Here is a 20,701-nt window from a genome sequence, read left to right on the forward strand (position 1 = left end):
AAGAAAAGAAGAAGTTCAATGTAATTAGGAGTTACAATGAAATGAGTAATTTTGTGCAGTTTATAATCCTCATTTTTTAATTTTAAGTGTGAGCTACAAGTGTGAACTGTTCAGCTGAAGCAACGTGGTTCAGCCATTTTGGAACACTTAGACAGTCAGCTGAACCAACAACCCCATTTTAGTCATTGCAGCCCAGGGGATTAGCAACCCAGACCCCTAGCTTCCACGGACTTTTCTCAATAGTGCAGTAATTTAAAAAAGTTATTCTTAAATTACTGTAATGGAAGAAGTTATTACAAATATAGGGTAGTTTTTGCCACATAGGAGAGAGGAGAGAGGAGAGAGGAGAGAGGGTGAGAGAGAGGAGAGAGGAGATAGGAGAGAGGAGAGAGGGTGAACGGTAAAATTTTTTAAAAAAGCAAACTCGTCTCTTCAAGAGACGAGTTCCCATTAAAAAAATATATATGTATTTTTAAAAAATTCATAAAATAAAAAAAATAAAATAAAATTTGGAACTAAAGGGAACTCGTTTGAAGAGACAAGTTCCCATGTAAAAAAAAAATATTTTTTAAAATATATATTAAAAAAAAAAAAAACAATTCCTCAAAATTCCTAAAGGGAACTCGTCTCTTATAAAAAAAAAAAAAATTTTCAAGAGACGAGTTCCCTTTACGAAAAAAAATATTTTTTTTAAAAAAATATATTTTTTATTTTAAAAAATCCCATGGAAAAAAAAATATTTTTTTAAATATATATTAAAAAAAAAATTCCTCAAAATTCCTCAAAATTCCTAAAGGGAACTTGTCTCTTCAAGAGACGAGTTCTCATGTAAAAAAAAAATATATTTTTTTAAATATATATATATATATATATATATATATATATATATATATATAAAATTTCAAGAGACGAGTTCAAAAAAAATATTTTTTATTTTAAAAAATCCCAAATTAAAAAAAAAAAAAAAAACACAATTCCAAAGGGAACTCGTCTCTTGAAGAGACGAGTTCCCATGTAAAAAAAAAAAAAAACAATTCTTCAAAATTCCCAAAAGACGAGTTCCCATGTAAAAAAAAATATATATTTTTTTAAATATATATATATATATATATATAAAATTTCAAGAGACGAGTTCAAAAAAAATATTTTTTTTAAAAAATATATTAAAAAAAAAAAAAACAATTCCTCAAAATTCCTAAAGGGAACTCGTCTCTTGAAGAGACGAGTTCCCATGTAAAAAAATATATATATATATAAAAAAAAAAAATTTCAAGAGAATGGTTCAAAAAAAATATTTTTTTTAAAAAATATATTTTTTATTTTAAAAAACCCCAAATTAAAAAAAAAAAAAAAAAAAAAACACAATTCCAAAGGGAACTCGTCTCTTGAAGAGACGAGTTACCCTTAGGAAATTTTTTTTTTTTTAAATATATATATATATATATATATATATTTTAAAAATATTTTTTTTACATGGGAACTCGTCTCTTCAAGAGACGAGTTCCCTTTGGAATTGTGTGTTTTTTTTTTTTTTTTTTTTTTTAATTTGGGATTTTTTAAAATAAAAAATATATTTTTTAAAAAAAATATTTTTTTTACATGGGAACTCGTCTCTAAGAGACGAGTTCCCTTTAGGAATTTTGAGGAATTGTTTTTTTTTTTTTTTTAATATATATATTTAAAAAATATATATATATATTTTTTTACTGATATCCAATCCTGAGCAGATATATAAGAGACTACTGCGAAGGTAACCAAACCTGTTACTACTGAACCGGCTCTGAAGACCCACAGATGCACCCACGTGTAGGGAGGGAGTCCTAATCGAAGGATCTACGGCTCAACCTACAAGGTGAAGGTGGCTCTAAATGGATATGGGTGGACTTTAAAAGATCCCTAGCAGAAGCGATCGTACCCTCCAGCGGTACGCAACCATCTGCACGCCTCAAAAAGAGACGGGGTGCTTCCATGCAAGGTGGTCATCATCTCCACACATGCACTACCTCGACATCCCAGGGGGTTTCCTATGGTGAAACCTCTCAAACTCTCAACGCTCAATGGTCAACTAAAGTGCACAGTGAATGGTGTGGGTGCATCCGAAAAACCTAAGAATCTAAAGCAGAAGAGGAAACACACTGGTCGCACAACTATCCATGAAACCTAGCTTGGGGCTATACAAGTCTTCAATGATCGGACTCCAATCGACATCGAAGTGTCGCCCTTCTCCGGAATGCTCCCGTACATCGATATAGCCCGTCGCTAGACCCTACTCCTAATCTCCGGCTCGGTCAGAGAGCAAGCACACAGAAGGTCTCACACTTGCAATAGTGAGAACCGAGATGAAAGGAATGACCGAAACCAAGAGAGTTGGAGGTAGGGGGATAGAAGTGAGACCCACATGGGCAGATGACATGCAATCATGCAGAGGAAGGGCAGTCATGCATCATACAGTCAGGCAGAGCAGGATATATCACTCATGTACACACAAGATAAGCGAGAATACGACAATCAAGACAAATAGTGATACAGACATCATGCTCAAAGACAATCAAAATAGTATACAAGTCAGAGAATCAACATGTCAAGCCGAGTGATATACAATGGTGAGTGTATGTATGTGAAGTGATCAGAACAATCATGCCAAAATCAGAATCAATATGCTAAGCAATGCAATAAGATCAATCATCAATAATCCAGCATGTCAAAATCTCAAATGAATACGACATCTAAGCATGCATCAAGTAATCCTCAATGCACAATCAAGAGATGAGCATCCACTGATCGTCCAATCAAATGCCACGTTTGCTTCACTCTAAGTTCAAGCTTGACCCTCTAAAAAAAGTCCCCAGTGGAGTCGCCATTTTGTGGACCCCGCATTTCGGCTCGATGCGTTTCCCACTTGATGGCGAGCTCATTTTTTTATTTTGAAAAATGATTTATTAATTAAGAAAATGACTTGGAGTCGCCACTTATTTTTGTTTTATTTTTTAAAGGGTAAACAAAATAAGAAAGAAAAACCCTAAGTGTGACTCCTTATTTGGAAAAGGTGGTCTGTGAAAAACCGGATCGGGTTCGGGGGTCAGGTTACTTATTGGGAAGGTACGGTAAAAACCGTAGCACCCCTCTAAGTCCCTAGAAACAGGTCTCTACTAATAGAATGAAGCTGACGCAGCAATCAATGAGAAAGTCAATGGATACTCACCTTAATCATGCATGACGTGGGAAGCAGAGTATGTATAAAGAATGAACAAAATATGAGTGGAGGCGTACCTGGTCCTCCAGTCACGAATGCGCTATCATGAAACAGGATTAGTGAATGACGAATAGATAAAATTATGCGCATGTCAAGGAACAGAATAAATCAAACAAGCATGGTAAATAAATCAATCAATCAATCAATCAGTCAGTCATAAAATCACATATGTGGGGCCCCCACCAAAGCCCGATTGATCTTGCATGAACCAAATCCGTAAATTCCATTATTCAGAATTACAAAATTTGATTCTTTGCTTATTTCAAAACATTTTTAAAACAGAGGAGCAGGAGATTGTTTTGAAGACCAGAATGGAATTAAGCTATTTGAGAGAAAAATGGATTTTTGAAATTTAATTGAAAAATTGGAATCTCGAAGATCACTAGAAAATTGGAGTTTTAAAGTTTATTTGAAAATCAGACTTTTAGAGATTGAATGTGAGAATGAGAATTTTTAGAAATTGAATTTGAAAGAGGTTGGAATTGTGAAAATGATTTGAGGGTTCGGGATCTTAAAGAAAGATTAAATTGCGAAAATTGGGACTTTGAGGATTGAATTTTGAAAGAAATTAGAATCGTAAGTTACTTGAGAAATAGAAATTATGAAAGTTGATTTATGAAAATTGGAAATCTCGAAAAACCATTTGAAGGCGGACTTTATAGAAATAACGAATAAGATGATAATGATAATGATAATAATAAGTAGTGGGATAAATACGGGAATTGGAGCATGGGAAACTGAAAATTAAGTTTGGAGATTGGACAACTGGAGTTTCAAATAGCTAAATTTAGAAATCGGAATTTTAAAGAATTAGACTTTAATGATGGAAATTCTTAAGAGAAATAAATGGGTAAGTTGGAATAATGTTACCAATTAAACAAAACGATATTTGGACGGATGAATAGTGAATAGCGAGATTTGTGAGATTAGAAATCAAATTAAGAAATCAGATTTTTGAAGAATTGGACTTTGAATAAATATGGGATATTAATTCTAATTAAAGAAAATAACATTTAAACGAATAGTGGAACTTTTAAGATTGAAAATTAAATTAGGATGTTAACTCTTCGAGGAATTGGGTTTTAAGGTAAGAGATTTTTTAAAAGAGGATAAATAGATACATGAGAAATAATAATAATAACTAACAAACGTAATATTTAAACAAATGAAATCGAATAATGGAAATTTTGAGATTAAAAATTCAAAGAATATTTAAGAATAGGATTTTGTTAAGAAAAATAATAAAAGATACGATAAAATAAAACGAAATAAAATGAAGGGAAATAGATAAATGAACAAATGAGATGACGATGATAACGTGAAAGTGGGAGTTGGAAATTATTTAAAAATCGACACTTTTATAGCTAGTTGAATAATCAAGTTTTGGAGACGTATTTAAATAGCGGGAATTAAGACAAAAACAAAACAACAAAAGGAAAAGGAAAACAAATGTCCACTGGGCTTGTGTATCAAGATGTCTATGTTAAGTGAGATCCACTCAAAAGCAGGCCCAAGGAGAAGAAAGCCCTTCAGTTGATGTCCATGGGCCTTAGGCTCCTCACGTGTACACGCGGGCACGTCCCCAGCAGGGCCCGCCCTTATGCTCCCGCTTCATGGCTTCCCCACTTGAGGGGGAGGCGCATCCACCCTGAGGAAAAGGTCACTGGTGACGATGACGCCGGTGGCAAAAGCGTATACCCGGAGGTAGGAGTCGAAGGCTTCGCAGCGAACCATCCCAATATACTCGCGGGGCTCCATCTTCTAGCTGGTGTCGACGGCGACATTCGAGGGAGGGGTCATCTTTATCCTGGTGGTACGCCGGTTGGTAGTGTCCAAAGGGAGGAGACAAGCATGAGGGTGAAAAGGTTATGGAGTGGAAGGGCTTGGGTAGTTGGCGTGGGACGGGGTTGGGAATGATGGGCAGCCGTAAATGCATGTTTCCATGCATGTAGGTAGGAAATGGGGGCGGTGGTTGGAGAGAGGAAAGGTGGTGGATGAACATGGGGTGATTTAGAGAGGGGAGTGGGCATGGGGATGAGCATGCGGATAAAAGGGATGGAGCATGGTGAGGGTATTTGGTTGCTTGTAGTGGAAGAAATTGACGAAGAGAAATGGGTATGATCATGAGTGGGGATGTGAGAGAAATGAGATAAGTGTGCATGCTTGTGGTGGTTATCGGAAATGCGAAGGGTGAGGAGTGTGATAGCTTCAATGGGTATGAGGATAGGGATAAGCCGACAGGGAGTATGCTAGAGGGTGGATTTTGCCAAAGGTCTTGTGGGCCATGCAAAGGTGGAAGAAATGGGGTACATGGTGGGTATTGGAAAGATGGTGTGTGGAGTAGAGATGAAGATGATGAAAGAAGTGTGGGCAACTGGCAGTGAGTATGAATATTGGGAAGAATGGGTATGGGGGTAGTGGTGGAGTGGTAGATGAGGATAATGGCGTGGTGGGCGTGAAGATGATAGGAAGACGTGAGTGAACGGGTTTGATGGACGTACATGGGGGAATATAAGCATGGGATTGGCATGATAAGTAGTGAGGGGTAGCGGGTTTGAAGGGCAGGTAATGGGCTTAGAAACGTGGGATGAATTGAATATTGGTGAGCACGTTTGAGAAGAATGTCCCTTGCTTTCACTTCTTGCAACACGAACTAGCTCTGCTGCCATTACATTGCTCACTCCTGAGTAAATTCTACCAGTTGTTACGGCTGGAACATTTGCAGATAATGCTTTTTCCAATAAAGACTTTGCACGCCATGCATAAGTTGTATCATCACGAACATCAACATATGCTGCCTTGATCTCTATAGCAGCTTCCAGTACAGTGCACTTCTCTGCCTACTGGAAAGGTCCAGCAGTGTGAATTACAAGATCCTTATCATTTCAATGACTTCACATTATCGATGTTGACTTCAGCAAACTCTGAGTTTTCTCCAAGTTTAGCCAACATAGCAGCATCTTCTTACTCAGTTTCTACCACCCACGGTGATCCGAAGGTCAGGGCAGAGCTCGGAGAGAACAAAGGCGGTGGACCCACTCACAAATGCAGATCTTCATACCCCCAGACTGAGAACACGTTCCTCACGATGCCTTACCTTTTCATGCAAAGATAGGAAATCTGGTGTATGCTATGGATGGGTGCTCGGAACAGGGGAAGATAATAAAAAAACAGAGCATAAAAGAATGAAATAAAGTGAACCATCGAAAAGCTACGTTTCATATTACAATCAATGTGCTTAAACGTAGGCGAGTGAGATCAATATGTTTTAAACAGGGGCCCAGGCATGGTTTAAACATTTTATAGGAAAGCTGCAACAGAGAGAGCTCATACCCGAACAAAACTCCAGGAAATGTGAACCAAGAGATCAACAACAAGTTATACTCAAAAACAGCAATAATAGAGAAGGAAAATGAAGAAATCCAAAATAAAGAAATCTATGTGGGCCATACCTGAACCTCTCTGGCCGTGCTTACTCAGCTCCCTCCTCTATAAGCTCTCACTCTCTCTCTGTGGATCCCCCGAACCAGCCAGCCCTCCTCTATTTTTCTCCTCTCCGAGAAAAAAGCCCCCAAAACTCCCGCTTGCCTCCCCTTTCCCTTTTTCTTTATCTAGCCTCCTGTTCGTGTCTTCCTCAGCAAGCCAACCTTCCCTTTCCTGTTCATCACATCAGCAAGCATGGGCTTGCAACCACTCTCTCTGCTGCTGCACGTCTCATGCAGATGGCCTCTAACCTCAGTTAGGGTCCCCTACTCCTTCTAACAATATCCTGAAAATTCAAGAAGAAAGGAAAGAAAAACAAAACCCCTCCGGGTCTTCTCCACCAAAGGGGGTCTACAAAATGATATATCATTATATTTTTCTCTTTAACCATACTTATATCTTACACTTACAAAATAATTTTAGCAAGTGTAGTTTTATTTATTTTATTATTTTTTTAGAGTTTTCCCAAATATTTTCTTAATTTTGAATAATTTTCACCTCACTAATATTTTTATCAAAATATTCATTGATATTTTTCAGATATTTTTGATATATCTGTGAAATTAAAGCATCAATATATTCATTTTTACTGATATTTTAAATTATTGCCACACTATATATATGGATTATGTCACATTATATCTATTAACGAAATTTGACGATTTTGGTGCTGTAAAACACCTTATGCTTTGTACAAATTTTTTGGCAAATGGATACTACACATTACATGAAAATAGAGATTATAATTTAAAAGTACATGTAATTGAATGACGAGGGCTCTTATGCGAAAAATAAAAGAAAAAGTTGTTCATGTTTTTATAACTCCCGGGGTTAGGATGAGAACCAAAGAATTTGAAGGATTTTTTGGTGTCAATAATCATCCTGGAAATAAAAAATTTGTGACAATTAATCATGTCCTTACGCGAGAAGGGAAGTTTATATTAAAAAGAATTTATCATATGACAAAAAAAAATTTAAGCCAAAAGGATGAAGATGGATTAGATGGTCAATGGACAGGCCAACAACTCCATAAGAAAATGTCTTGGATAATAAGTGGCATGTGTGATATGCTATTGCCAGCTAATCTTTTTTGACTTTCTTTAATATATATATATATATATTTTATTTATTATAGTTTTGGATTTTAGATTTATGACGATGAACTCTTCCCATGCCACGTAATATTATATAGTACTATGAAATAAAAATCTATATGTTACCTTTTTTATTTCAAAATCATGAGATAAAAACGACGTCGTTTGATAAAGGAGAAGGAGAACCTCCTTTTCCACTCTGGGAAGAAAATGAGCTAAAGCGACGTCGTCTGGCGGAGTGGGATTCCAAGGCTTGGACTGTGTCAAGCGAAGAAAAACAACTTCTCTGCGACACAGCGAGTTGTTTGAATATTCAATTGATTTCGACGATCAAAATATTCAATTTTCATCAATCTGACCTATTTGTTTAATGTAATTATCTCAGCACTACCCACCCACGTGGAGAAAACTAACCAAACCCCCAATTTGACCTCGAAGTAGCTCCATTCTCATCGCAGAGCCATGGATTTCAGATCTCTGAACCGATACCCATTTCAAGTTTCGTCTTGAATTGAGTTCAAATGGCCAGATTACTGGTGTTGGTGGCGGTGGTGCTGGTTTTGAGTCTGAGCACTGGTGGGTGGGGCGCGCAAACGGGCCAGGAAGCTCCATGGAGGATCCACACCCTGTTTTCGGTGGAGTGCCAGAACTACTTCGACTGGCAAACAGTGGGTCTCATGCACAGCTTCAAGAAGGCGCGACAACCCGGACCTATAACACGGCTCCTCAGCTGTACAGACGACGAGAAGAAGAATTACAGAGGGATGAACTTGGCTCCCACACTTGAGGTTCCTTCTATGAGCAGACACCCCAGAACTGGAGACTGGTATTTATTTCTCTGTCCTTTTTAATCTAGTTTCGATTTGAATTACTGGGTCACCTTGCAATTATTCATTAGTCGTTGGTATCATAAGCTCTTCTTTATAGTTTGGTTCGAACACTGTTTTCATTGTAATTATGTTCAAATTATCGTGATGCGTTGCATTTGTTCTGTAATTATTGCCACTGCTAATGGGTTTGATTTAAGAATGTCATGAGTCAAATTATCCATTGTTTTTTGTTCAATCCTGTAGGGCCGCCCCCCTTCCCTCCTCCACCCACCACTCACACACACAAAACAGAGATTTTCAGTTTCTTATTTTCTGAAAACGGGGTTTAATTGGCATTTTGATCGCTCCATGCCAATAAGGTTTATTTGACATACCGTATTGAAGTTCTTGTTACTTCTCTATGACGAGGGTAATTTTCTGTATAAACTTTTCACTTTGATTTTTAATAAAATGAATGAAAACAAAAGAAAGTAACGTTTTGGAACTTAACATTTCCCTTGATTAGGATGCAAAAGAACAAAAGGCAGGGGAAAAACTACTTTCGACAGGATTTTGTACTACCATGTAGACAGTTGGAGTTCTTATACCTTTGGAAACAAAAGCAACCGAATATTTAAATCTCAAAATGTTGTTTTGGTGGAACTTCCTTTTTGCTTGCATTTTGGGAAGGGGAAGGGGGTCTGGAGGTGGAGGAGATTGCTCCCCAAGCTTTGGTACATGGTTATATCCTTTGTTTCCATGTGGAGAAGATCTCCTCCTCCCATCTTCATAGTTCTTTCCAACATTTGCTTCCATTGGAAAATGTTAATTCTAATTTGAATATTTGGAAGGATGCCGCATTCTCCTTGTTGGCTTGCTTGAGAAAATAGCCTCCTAACGGGCAAGAGGTGTAAAGGTTGTCATTAGAACTAATTTTCTTAAATTTTTGGATCAGTTATTGAAAACTGTTTCAAAATAAACATATTAATTCTCAAGTAGCCATAACACCTATCCTTTCAAGACAAGACAACTCAAGTCAACTCACCTCAGCCTAGCCTCAACCATTTGAGTTTTGGCTAGATGGATTTTTTCCTTCTTCCTTTAACCTTCTTATCTATTCAGCCTCTATCTAGGGCCATGTTTTAAATTGCTCAGCTTAATATCTTCTGTCACTACTTTGATCCCTTCTTTTTTTAAAAAAAAAATTCTTATTGTCCCTTATCTTCCTCAACTTTGATCAAATCATTCCTTCCCCACACTTACTGTCATTTCTCTTTGTTACACATGTTATCATATGCATTAACCAACATAGGGAACTAACTTAAACTCATAGCATTGTGGCAGTAACAATTAACCCTTTTGATGCATATTAACTGTTTTCTTTTATGATCTATTTGATTGTTGAGAAGATGCAAGAAAAAGAAGACAACATCTTTTAAAGAGCATTAGCTGTTTTGCAACTGGTGGGTTTTGGAGTCATTTGTTAAGATTTTGAGTTTTTCTTTCTTTCCTTTTCCTACAATTTCTCATTAACCAAACACAGCATCGACTATGTCTAATCTTACTGCTCTGTCTTTGTCAACGCTGGGTCTGCTTTATAATGAGTCCCTTTTTGGCTGCATTATGATATTGTCTTCAAGAAATTTACCAATGGTAACTACATTTTTTTTCCTTTCTCGTTTTATTCTCCATATCCCCCACATTGGTCCCCATTGTATATACTTTATTTTAGTATATGAATTTTTGTTTGCTCTTGTTTTTGAGCTTCTGTAGCTTCATATTCTTCTCTCCCCCTGCAAAATCACTAAATATCTTTATTGGATTGCCAAAAATTTTATTTGTGTGTCCTTGTTCTGTAGGTATCCTGCAATTAATAAACCAGCTGGAATCGTCCATTGGCTTAAACATAGTAAAGATGCAGAGAATGTTGATTGGGTTGTGATTTTAGATGCTGACATGATTATCAGAGGCCCAATTATACCTTGGGAGCTTGGTGCAGAAAAAGGCAGACCTGTTGCTGCATTATATGGGTATTGTACTTCACTTTTATGATTATCTATGCCAAAGTGTTCTTCTACCTTGATAAACTTCTTTAGCAGTTGGTCATTGGAGAGATGTTATGGGTAGTAAAGCTGTCTATGGGCTAAAGCTAGGGACTACCAAGCAGGAGGGCATTGTGTGCTGATGTCTAAGTTTTCAACTTTGCTTTCTGTATTTCATATTCTTAGGATATTGAGTGGAGAGCATTCCTTTGTCCTTGGTGAAGCAGTCCTTGAAGAAGAACATGACCATCTTGAAGCTCAAGAGATTTTCTTTTAAGCTACCTAATGATGTTCTTGAACCTTGCTTTTGGAATTTTATTAAGCAATTCAGAATTGATTTGGGCTCACCAATAGTAGCTTATCGATTGCATTTGATCTCCCTTACAGAAATTGTGACAGTCATTTTATATTCATAACCTTAACTGCTCCTTCAGGTACTTGGTTGGATGTGATAATATTCTTGCTCAATTGCACACAAAGCACCCAGAACTCTGTGACAAGGTTGGTGGTCTTTTGGCCATGCATATAGATGATCTACGTGCATTGGCACCCATGTGGCTATCAAAAACAGAAGAAGTGCGGGAAGATAGAGCTCACTGGGCAACTAATTTCACTGGCGATATTTATGGCAAAGGGTGGATCAGTGAGATGTATGGATATTCATTTGGTGCTGCAGAAGTAAGTTATTTTGTTTTGTTTGTCCCAAGCATCGAACTTTTCTACAATGCTTAATATTTTTGTGTTCTTTGCTTTTCAGGTGGGACTTCGACATAAGATAAATGATAACTTGATGCTCTACCCAGGCTATATTCCGCAAGATGGCATTGAGCCTATTCTTCTTCACTATGGCTTGCCATTTACTGTTGGAAATTGGTCTTTCAGTAAATTAGAATATCATGAAGATGGTGTTGTCTATGACTGTGGCCGGCTCTTCGCTGAACCTCCTTATCCGAAAGAGGTACATGAACAAAAAAAATGAAAATGATTTTGAATGGAGGTAACAGTTTTCCTTTTTCTAGGCAAGGAATTTATATGAGAAGAAAAAAAATACAACCAGGACAAAACAAAATCCCAAATGCAGCAAAGGTTAATCAAAGCTCACAAGAAAACAACATAAATTTGGATAAAAATAGGAGGGTGGATGCCCCTTGATTAAAAAATTCCTGTTTCTATTGTTGTCAATCTTTTCAAAACTCTTCCCTTACATTGAAACGAACGATACAACAAATTCAATCTATCATTACTGAAGGAGCACCAGAAGAACTATGTGGCTGATGTTTTCCACATTTTATCTACACAAACCAACACACACTAGAAATCACTCCAATACTGAAGCTTTCCTTGAGTTGATTGTCTGTCTCTATAGGGAAGCCAAAAGATAAAGCCTTGTCTAGCAGTACTGGACTGAGAGAACCATATGCTAAGTGCAACAACTCCACCTTTGGAATTTGGTCCTAGTTCATTCAAAGTCTCATCCACCAAGTATTTTCCTGAACTTGATGGAATCCAAAGGACTTGGCCCTGCATGGAAGAATTGGCTCCCGAGTTTAAAAAGGGAGGAAACTTCAAAGATCCCTTCATGCTATCCCATGGCATATATTATGTTTCTCTCTCTCTCTATCTATCTATCTATCTCTCTCTCTCTTGGTTTATTCCAATCTAACTGCAGCATGAAATTGTAGAGGCCATCCTTTCTATGCCATGGTTTTTGACAATGAACTAAATGGCATAAAACCAGTGAACTTAAAATAAAATGTTTTGTATATGCAATCTGGGGAGCCACTTTACTTTGGGCATCCCAAATTTGTGAACTCGTGTTTTGTTGAGCCGAGTTGAATTGAGTAGTGTCACATTATGGCTTGCCTTATGGCCTAAGACAGATTCCAAATATAACAGTATACTAATTAATCTTTTGGAGTTGTATACATGAGGAGCAGCCTTCCAGTTTTTCATGGATTATAGACTGGAAACTGAAGATAGATTCTTTTCTTCCGCAGGTCAAATTGATGGAAGCTGATCCAAGAAAAAGGCGGGCCCTATTTTTAAGCATAGAGTGTATTAACACTTTGAATGAGGGTCTTCTATTACAACATGCAGCAAATGGGTGCTCTAAGCCTAAGTGGTCAAAATACTTAAGCTTTCTAAAGAGTAAAACTTTTGCTGAACTAACTCGGCCAAAATTTCTGACTCCTGATAGTTTACAAGCTGAGGAGGCTGTACAGAAGCAGGTCTCTGATGAACCCAGGAGACCATATCCAAAAATCCACACCATTTTTTCAACAGAATGTACCACATACTTTGATTGGCAAACTGTAGGACTTATCCACAGTTTCCACCTAAGTGGTCAGCCTGGAAATATCACACGGCTTCTCAGCTGTACAGATGAAGACTTAAAGCTATACACAGGCCATGATCTGGCTCCCACCCATTATGTTCCTTCTATGAGCCGACATCCATTAACAGGCGATTGGTAATTCTCTTCTCTCCATATATATTTTCTTCAGAATTGGAGAACTTGATTGCTGGTCATTCGAGCTTCTAGCACTTACATCTAGGCATGCATTTCACATTATGCACTACTTGGTTTGCTTTACTATCACAGTGCCACTGCTTTGTTATTTGTATAGGTATTATGGGCTACCTATCAGCGTGGATGGTTTTGAAAAATTAGGCAAGAAACTAGCCTATCTGCACAATTAAAATTAGGCAAGAAGCCTTATATCCCAATTCCCAAGTCCTTGGGGTCAGTCAAGAGTGGATCCAGGAATTTTCTTAGTGGGGCCAAGTTAACATACTAAACTAATACTCATGGGTATCATGCAAAAGAAACAGAAAATTTATGCAGAAAATGTAATGCGCTAGAAGACAGTGTGGTATAAAACCTTGGTTTTTTTTGGCGCCTGTCAGGTACCCGGCAATCAATAAGCCAGCTGCAGTCCTTCATTGGCTTAATCATGCAGATATCGATGCAGAGTTCATAGTAATTCTGGATGCTGACATGATCCTGCGAGGACCAATTACTCCATGGGAGTTCAAAGCAGCACGCGGCCAACCTGTTTCGACTCCCTATGGGTAAGAAAACAAGATTTCTTTTCTGCATTCTGTTTTATGTTTGTCCGCTTATAGTCACATGTAAAACTACACAAGTCACCTAGTTTTCTAATTCATGCATGTTAGCTACCTTATTGGCTGCGACAATGAGCTTGCGCAACTGCATACTCGCCACCCTGAGGCTTGTGACAAGGTTGGTGGAGTAATCATCATGCATATAGATGATCTGCGTAAATTTGCGCTATTATGGCTTCACAAAACTGAGGAGGTCCGGGCTGACAAAGCTCATTATGCAAGAAATATCACTGGAGATATTTATGAATCTGGGTGGATTAGTGAGATGTATGGTTATTCATTTGGTGCAGCAGAGGTATCTAAGTTCTTGTTAATGGCTTCACCATCTAAATTACAATTTTTTATCCCTTTGCATTCCAACTTGTGGGATTATAGGGGAAAGGCCAATATTTGCTCAAATGAACTTATGAAAATGCTTCGTGTGAAGCAACTAGAAGATCCTATGCTTCCAATATCGTGTTCTCTGCAATTCTGCAAGTTGTACTTAATGGAGTTTGTACTCCTTTTAGTTGAGTTAATTTTCTAGTTTAAATTGTAATAATATGTTTTTTTGCTATTTTCATGCAGCTGAATCTAAGGCATGGCATAAACAGAGAGATATTGATATACCCAGGATATGTTCCTGAACCTGGTGTGAAGTACAGAGTTTTCCACTATGGGTTGGAATTTGTTGTCGGGAACTGGAGCTTTGACAAGGCAAACTGGAGGGACTCTGACTTGGTGAACAAATGCTGGGCTAAGTTTCCTGATCCGCCTGATCCTTCTACACTGGATGCATCTGATGATGATATACTACAGCGCGACCTGCTTAGCATAGAATGTGCAAAGAAACTGAATGAAGCACTGTATTTGTACCACAAGAGAAGGAACTGCCCTGATCCTAATTCCTTGTCCAAATCAGCCTGGGATACAGCAACAGAAGCTACAATGTCAAGGAAATTTGGCAGGTTTGAGGGAAGTTATGTTGCTAGGAGCGATCATGGACCAATGAATATTTCTAAGCAATCATCTCTACCTGTTGTGACAGACAGGGCATTCAGTTCATTTAGGTTTTGGCTTGTTGGTCTATGGGCCTTTTCTGTCTTGGGTTTCTTAGCAGTCATGTTGGTGGTGTTTTTAGGTCGTAGAGGAAGGGGGAGAAAAACTAAAAATTACAAAAGCAAGAGAAGATCTTACCCAGGAACTTTGGATAGTAATGGACACGATAGAGATATGTAGTGCTGAAGCATCTTTGGCCTGAATAAAAACTACATTTTGTCAAAGAAGTGAGACAATAGAACAGGATAAAGGGTCTCAAAAATGAGCATCATTGAGGTGGAACTGATGGAATTTGTTGGAACTTGGAAAGCGCCCCGCCCCCCCTGCAGCATAGTGATGGTGGTTTTTGTAATGATTTTAGAGTAACTGGGTTCGATGTTTGATCGGTTCTTGTTCTGGCATAGTTTCACATTCAAGTTCCCCTGCCTCAAGACCTTGTCTGTTGAACTCGAGATTCCATTTTAGTTAAACTTCAGTTTTGGGAATGTATACAGGTTATTCCACGTTCCTCAGAGGTTTTAAGTTTCCCCATACACAAGACATTACAAATTTAACAGGACCAACTGTCTGCCAGAAGCACAATTGAAGTTGAGAAAGAAAATTCCTACTTGAATTGTTGTAATTTGTAACCTGTGTCTTCTTTACATGCTTTATATCTGGGCTGTGATGGAAGTAGTCTGATCTTTTCATGCACATTTTTCTTCACTCCAAAGCGAAAGCGATTCATAATTCATCATATGGTAGGCAATCCCTACCAAATTCTTTCTTTTAAGTCAAACAAATTATAATTATCGGTTCAACCTAAATATGTATGGGCTTGAGTAGTTGTATCTTAACATAAAAGATGTAGTGTGGTCATAGTCATAGACAGTAGCATACTTGATAATCCCAAAGAGACTCATCCAGGGATTGCTAACAATCCAAAGTCTTGCATTCCATGGCATTTCCTTTGTTAGGAAGATGTTGCAACAACTGGTTGTTCAGCTTCATACATCTCTCAACTCACTACATATCAACCACCACTCAATCGCTTTAGGACTTTTGAGCTTAACTGCACCAAACCCTTTCAACCCAAAACACTTTAAAAACAGTTACCATGCTAAGCCCTTACTTGGGACTCCTTGATACAGTTCTTTAACGTACTAAAATGCAAGTTTGTTTGTGGGACTTCTCCCTTGCTTCGGCCCTCAACAATTGTGGACCAGCTGTAAAGTTTCCACAGCTGCTAGACCCAGGCTTGTGGTTGTGGGGCTCTTGTCTTTTTCCTCAAATTCAAATATTACCCAGACCAACACAAACACAAAGGAACAAGGTATCATTGTGTCCCGGAAACAAATCAAAAATATTGAACGTTGAAGGGATCCATAAAATTTGAAACAGTGGGACCCAACACAAACTGAAAAAGAAAAAGGAAAAAGAATGAGACTCTTCCACGTATAGATGGGATTTAGAATTCTGGGTATCCCACGGCATAACATAAAAAAATTGCATCACACTTCTCTTTTCTTTCTTGTGCTTGGCCTACCTTTCCAGAAGATGGACCCAGTGCTTTTCATTTGAATTTCAAATTTCTGGGGGTTTACAAAAGAGAGACAGTGGGATAAGGAGGGTGAGCAAGAGTCCAGAGTTGAATTTTTCTAGTGTGTCGATACTGCAGAGACATGGAAGAATCAGCTTGTCTTATGCATGCATTTTCTTATGTTTCTGGCATTTGCCATGAAGCCAAAGAGGTTTGTTGAAACAATATCCACACGAAAACCAGTGCCTTGTATTTTTCTTTTCAGGTTTCTAATGATTTGGTGCTAATAATTCCCTGAAATGCATTATGGGATTTGTGATTTTCGTGTTCTTTTTACTGCTGAAGCTAAGTCTGTTGCTTTGATTTCTTCCTCTCCCTTTCCTGCTTGTTTGGTTGCTGAAAAAACTGAGGAAACTGAAAGAAAAATTTGAATCTAATGCATTGTCTTGGATTGAGATTTTATGAATAGTTTCGCATTAAGACCGCTAGATAGTTTGTGTTGGACTTAATGGAGGGCTGGTTTTTGCCTCTTCAGGTCTTACCTTAATGAAATTTAAGATTCAAAATGTCAAGTTCTTTTCTTTTCCTTTCCTTTCATTTTCTCAACAACCAAACAGCATATTTTTGACATTAGGGGTTTTGACATGGGTCTGCGGGCTTTTCCGTCTCCACTTTCTCTCACTGTTTCTAGAATTTTCTTTTGTTTATGGTCCTTGAAACTTTCTTCTTCTGTTACATTTTCAGCTTATAGTTGGATATATTTGAGTGATATTGAGTGAATCAGAACTTGAGTTTAAAGGTTCCATTATGAAAACAAGAAAAGCATTTGTGTTGACAGGGAAACCCCATGCATTCTCTTGGAGAGTCAATCTCCTTTGGGAGGTTCATGTCGGAGTCCTTATCTTGGGAGAAATGGTCATCCTTCTCCAACAACCGCTATGTCGAAGAGGCCGAGAGATACGCCCGGCCTGGATCAGTTGCGCAGAAGAAAGCTTTCTTTGAGGCTCACTACAAGAGGATTGCTGCTAAAAAGGCGGCAGCCTTGCTTGAGCAGGCAAATGCTGCAGAAAATAATGCCCCTGAAGCAGAATATGAAGGGTGTGTTGACAATGCTGCTGCAAAATTTTCACAGACACCTATTTCAGACTCCAATGTTGCGGTTGAAGAGCAGCAGGAGGTCAAGGCCATAGATTCTGAGGCAGATTTTAGGGTTGATTCCAATGGGTATAACCCTAATGTTGAAGTGAATGTATTGGAAAGTAGCAAGGTCATGGCAGGACTAGGAGCTGATCCAGTGACCAAAGACCAGGTTCTTGTGGAGAACCCTACAAAAATTGAATCATCAGACAAGGTTGGGGATGCTGAGAACCACAACAAGGGTACTGAATTGGAACTTACCAGAACAACCCAAATGGAGAAACCTTTATTGAAGGTAACAATGAAACTGATGTCTGTGATTCTTGGTTTTCACCTATTTCAGTGTATTTGCACTAACTCAAATCTCTGTTTTGATTTTTACAGAAGAATCCGGACCCCAATCAAGAAGTTTTGGCCTCAGTGACCAAGAAGAAGCCCACAACTCCTTCCACAAAGCCATCTGTTTATAGTAGAGCACATAAGCTCCCTTCTTCACCTACCAAACCCACAGCTCCTTTTCACCCCAGGAAGGAAAACATTGCCACTCCAATTAGTAGGAAGCCAGCCACAGAGTCCTCAGATAAAAAGAGATCAACTCCATTATCACATCATCTGTCAATCAATATAGCCTCTGCAAGAGAACCTACTAAATTAAGCAACCCAGTTGTCCGGAAGATTGAAACTTCAAGAGGTGGTACTAGTTTTTCTAAGGCATCTAAGGATTGCTCCACTCCTCTGAGAACTCCAACTAGGGTGAATCTTAATTCTCTATCCTGATCACTATTAGCTATGCTAGCCTTTTTCCAGAATGATCTTCCAACTAGGCACTCTTGGTCTTACTTGCTGAACATGATTGTCATTTTCAAACTGCAGGCGCCTATTAATGGGGCATCAAAGCATCCTTCAGCAACCCCTTCCTCAGAAAATAGAAGGTACTCAGTTTTATTTAGGGAATGAATTGGAAGGTGCATGTTTTCTAACCAATAAGGCATGTTTTAAGAGTTTTTATAACCTTTCATATACTTCTCTTTTCATTTCTACATTTTACAGGGTCAGAACACCTGGTGATCCCTTGGCCTCTGGAAGCAGAACCACTGGCTCAAAATGCCGCTTCCTCCCTACATAGTAAGAAGCATTTTTTACTTTGGAGTATTACAAGTTGTTTGAATTTGTATTCTAGGAGGAGGCTGTCATGGTGTATTGATAGTTCAACAAACAAATGAGAGCAACTCGTATAGCCATATTGGAATACCAGTATCCTAGGAGTTTGAACATTGCTATACAAGCCAGATATATTAGATTGATTGTGACAAAATATTTTATGCAAGCTTGCCTCTGAACCACCATCTTGTTTATGAACAACAACAAGAATTTAACTGAGCGGATGGCTAGTGTCGTCTGATCAAAGTCAATGCTAGCTCCTAGAGAATTCAGGTGCTAAGGCACCTAGGTTTTTTGAAATGTTCCACTCGTAAGAATAGAATTAGTGTTCCTTCTACTCCCCTGAAGCAACTTGTCTGCCTCTTGCTTGTAAGGCGTGTTTGAGCTCTGATCATCGTGTATGTGTGCAGTTGTACAGACCCTTTGAGTGCCTTGAGAAACAAATCACAGTCACCAAATTTTTCCACTTCTTTCAACTTGAGAACAGAAGAAAGAGCAGCAAGAAGAAAGGTGGAAATGCTTGATTCAGTTGTTTTTTCCTTCCAAATAATCACTCTCTTAAGGGCTATAACTAAGCAAGTTTCTTTTGTCTTACTCTATTCTCATTCCTCAAATGCTTTCAGAAGCTTGAAGAGAGATTTAATGCCAAGGAGACAGAAAAAGTGCAGCTGCAAACAAAAATTAAGGTAATGATCCCCTAACTGAGCTTCCTTTAAATCTTGATGTGACTGATTCAGATCACCAATATTATTGTATGAAAGAACAAATCACATGAATCCCATCTTGTACAATGACTGAGCTTAAAGAAGCTATGCCCCCAACTACATGGAACTTCACGCAATTGACCAACTATCTGTTATATGCTTTAACATCTTACCTGGCTGCGAAGCCAGAGTGAAGAAACAAATGAATAGTTGTTTGGACCAGACTGTGAAAAAAGACGAGCAGTCTCAATCCAAGGTGTGTGCCTTTGATGAGGGAGGCTTCAGTTGAGAACCCCTTTATCTTTTTTCCTAGAAATTGGTAGATATAAAATCAGACTTCATTAAGTCCAACCCACAACATACTTCAGCTCAAAACTATAATAAGTCACCGTCTTCATTTGTGCAGGAGAAAGCCGAATCAGAGCTTAGAAAACTGCGGCAAACCCTTTGCTTCAAAGCCAGACCATTGCCTGACTTTTACAAGGAAAGAGAGACACTCAAGGGCCAGACTAAGAAGGTATCTCTTTCCATTGACTCACTTGGCGTGCTGTATTGGTTTTGTCCACTTAAAAGAGACTCTATACTAGTATTAAGACGAGGCCATCTTGCTTGTACTAAAGCCATTCTCAATTATGACCTTTTCCCTAGATTGAGTGGTGTTATTTTGGGGACTAAATTGATGAAATTTTATCTTTGTTTCTTTCCGTCTTTCTTATAGATTCCAGCAACGCATCATGAGTCACCTAAACCTGGAAGAAAGCCCACTACCAGCGCAGTGCATCCTCAGTCACCCAAACCTGGACGAAAGCTCACTACCAGTACAGTGCAGGGGCCGAAGCCTCTTCCCCCGCAGTGGCCTTGTATCAAGAGCAGTGGCTCCAAGCATGTTGCAGAAAAGATTAATCAAGCCCCAAACACTCCTCTCATATCAGTGCGTGTCATTACGACTCATGAGAATAGATCCCCAAATATTCAGCACTGATAAGCAAAACACGAGTATTGCTGCTGCGGCTGCATTTAAATTAATCTCCAGAGTTGTATGGAAAATTTATGACCATTGCTGTAAATTACAAGCTACTTTGAGTAGTATTATATGGAGATTGAAGTGCTAGGTGAGTGCGTCCTTCAATAAATCTGTAGTGGACATGTACTATAGTAAAATTTATCCCTCTATCTGTATCTTGGAAAAAATAGCATATTTTGCCATGCGACCCAGAGACACAGGCTATCATCACAAGGATTATTAAGACTAACCCTATAGAAGGGATCTATAGTGATTATCCCATTTGGGGTTCTAATATCTACAGCTATCTACTTCAATAACAGAAGTTCAAA

The 20,701-nt window shown here is 38.3% G+C and overlaps 2 protein-coding genes across 2 annotated transcripts; both read left to right on the forward strand.

Moving 5' to 3' along the window:
• The first annotated feature begins 8,032 nt into the window (after positions 1–8,032).
• Positions 8,033–15,538, forward strand: LOC100242361 (peptidyl serine alpha-galactosyltransferase). The gene is made up of 8 exons (XM_002271134.4): positions 8,033–8,656; positions 10,499–10,669; positions 11,116–11,359; positions 11,439–11,639; positions 12,679–13,151; positions 13,589–13,753; positions 13,859–14,102; positions 14,375–15,538. Exons 1-8 carry the CDS (start codon positions 8,352–8,354, stop codon positions 15,023–15,025), a joined length of 2,454 nt encoding a protein of 817 aa, XP_002271170.1. The 5' UTR covers positions 8,033–8,351; the 3' UTR covers positions 15,026–15,538.
• A 767-nt stretch (positions 15,539–16,305) lies between these two features.
• Positions 16,306–20,651, forward strand: LOC100261110 (protein WVD2-like 7). The gene is made up of 9 exons (XM_002267958.5): positions 16,306–16,575; positions 17,203–17,796; positions 17,886–18,254; positions 18,375–18,433; positions 18,552–18,626; positions 19,073–19,172; positions 19,286–19,348; positions 19,773–19,883; positions 20,085–20,651. The coding sequence occupies exons 1-9, from the start codon at positions 16,507–16,509 to the stop codon at positions 20,346–20,348; spliced, it is 1,704 nt and encodes a 567-aa protein (XP_002267994.3). The 5' UTR covers positions 16,306–16,506; the 3' UTR covers positions 20,349–20,651.
• The last annotated feature ends 50 nt before the right edge of the window (positions 20,652–20,701 follow it).

This window comes from Vitis vinifera, chromosome 14 (assembly GCF_030704535.1).
Source record: "Vitis vinifera cultivar Pinot Noir 40024 chromosome 14, ASM3070453v1".
In the NCBI taxonomy this organism is placed as follows: domain Eukaryota; kingdom Viridiplantae; phylum Streptophyta; class Magnoliopsida; order Vitales; family Vitaceae; genus Vitis; species Vitis vinifera.

What these genes read in the sequence shown, in the direction of transcription:
- LOC100261110 (XM_002267958.5), top strand. Translation starts at nt 16,507, where the DNA reads ATGGAAGAATCAGCTTGTCTTATGCATGCATTTTCTTATGTTTCTGGC. An exon ending in TGGAGAAACCTTTATTGAAG is followed by an intron (nt 17,797 to 17,885) that starts GTAACAATGAAA and finishes TGATTTTTACAG; the next exon opens with AAGAATCCGGACCCCAATCA. An exon ending in TGCCGCTTCCTCCCTACATA is followed by an intron (nt 18,627 to 19,072) that starts GTAAGAAGCATT and finishes GTATGTGTGCAG; the next exon opens with TTGTACAGACCCTTTGAGTG.
- LOC100242361 (XM_002271134.4), top strand. Translation starts at nt 8,352, where the DNA reads ATGGCCAGATTACTGGTGTTGGTGGCGGTGGTGCTGGTTTTGAGTCTG. An exon ending in CATCCATTAACAGGCGATTG is followed by an intron (nt 13,152 to 13,588) that starts GTAATTCTCTTC and finishes GGCGCCTGTCAG; the next exon opens with GTACCCGGCAATCAATAAGC. An exon ending in ATTCATTTGGTGCAGCAGAG is followed by an intron (nt 14,103 to 14,374) that starts GTATCTAAGTTC and finishes ATTTTCATGCAG; the next exon opens with CTGAATCTAAGGCATGGCAT.